The sequence below is a fragment of the Larus michahellis genome, unplaced genomic scaffold (assembly GCF_964199755.1).
Source record: "Larus michahellis unplaced genomic scaffold, bLarMic1.1 SCAFFOLD_34, whole genome shotgun sequence".
In the NCBI taxonomy this organism is placed as follows: domain Eukaryota; kingdom Metazoa; phylum Chordata; class Aves; order Charadriiformes; family Laridae; genus Larus; species Larus michahellis.
Window position 1 is genome coordinate 1,805,824 of NW_027436399.1, and position 1,463 is coordinate 1,807,286.

Sequence of the window (1,463 nt, forward strand, 5' to 3'; positions counted from 1 at the left end):
TTTCTTCTCACTGTCATGGCCTATGACCGCTACGTTGCCATCTGCAAACCCCTGCACTACGGGACCCTCCTGGGCAGCAGAGCTTGTGTCCACATGGCAGCAGCTGCCTGGGGCAGTGGGTTTCTCTATGCTCTCCTGCACACGGCCAATACATTTTCCCTGCCCCTCTGCCAGGGCAATGCCCTGGACCAGTTCTTCTGTGAAATCCCCCAGATCCTCAAGCTCTCCTGCTCACACTCAGACTACCTCAGGGAAGTTGGGCTTCTTGTGGTTAGTGTCTGTTTGGGCTTTGGTTGTTTTGTTTTCATCGTGCTGTCCTATGTGCAGATCTTCAGGGCCGTGCTGAGGATCCCCTCTGAGCAGGGACGGCACAAAGCCTTTTCCACGTGCCTCCCTCATCTGGCCGTGGTCTCCCTGTTTGTCAGCACTGCCATGTTTGCCTACCTGAAGCCCCCCTCCATCTCCTCCCCATCCCTGGATGTGGTGGTGGCTGTGCTGTACTCCGTGGTGCCTCCAGCCGTGAACCCCCTCATCTACAGCATGAGGAACCAGGAGCTCAAGGATGCCCTCTGGAAATTAATGACCAGGTTATTTTCTGCAGCAATAAACTGTCTCCTGCAAATCACTCATAATGTAATTCATTATACGCCAAGCCCGTCTTCTGTAGGTTTGGTTAGGGGTTAGGTAACTGTGTGTTAGGTTTGGTTGAGGGTTTTGGCTTTTCTTGCCTTTTTTTTTTTTAAATTATATACTTTTGTCCTTAAATAAATGTCATTATTTGAGATTTTTTTTTTTACTACCTATCTATCCAAATTTCTGAGACTCACAGAGTCATGCCCAAAATCCTTCTTCTCAGGCCTTTTCTGGAGCTGCAGGGGTAGAGCCTGAGCGCCGAGGAGGAGGGGAAAGAATCCCAGTACTTGCAGAGCACCAGCACTTGTTCTTTCCGGGGCTGCTCTATTTTCACTTCCACACTCGCCTTCTGAGCCCCTGTGTTGATCTAAGGCCTGAGTGCTCTGGCAGCTTGGTCATGGTGCTGCTGTGTAGCAGCTCTGTGATCACAGGCAAGGAGAAGCAATGGGCACCTCTGAGAAAAAGCTCGTCTGCATAACAGAGTTTCCACCATGAAAGGGGATCTGCTCAGGGCAGCGCAGGAAGGATCAGGTCTTCTTCCACAGCTGCTGTCAAGAGCGTTCCTTCAAACGTGCCCTGGTGAGGGATGCCCAGTAAAGAGGTAAAGAGTGTGCGTGTGCAGGGTGAGGGCACACACAACAGTGTCCTTGCACAGCCACACCTCCAGGGACAGAACTGAAGGACCAGCAGAGCGGGGTCTGGTCTGTGCCTTTGTTTGCTGGACACCCCGGGGAAGCTGTCCCAGGGCAATCGTCACAGAACAGACACCTGAAACCACCATTTGCAGAACTGGACGCCTACGCAAGCCCAGAGAGGATGTTTGTCTGCCT

At 52.1% G+C, this 1,463-nt stretch overlaps 1 protein-coding gene across 1 annotated transcript; it reads left to right on the top strand.

Moving 5' to 3' along the window:
• On the top strand, positions 1-1,137 carry LOC141737381 (olfactory receptor 14C36-like). The gene has a single exon (XM_074572069.1). The coding sequence runs from the start codon at positions 16-18 to the stop codon at positions 682-684; it is 669 nt and encodes a 222-aa protein (XP_074428170.1). The 5' UTR covers positions 1-15; the 3' UTR covers positions 685-1,137.
• The last annotated feature ends 326 nt before the right edge of the window (positions 1,138-1,463 follow it).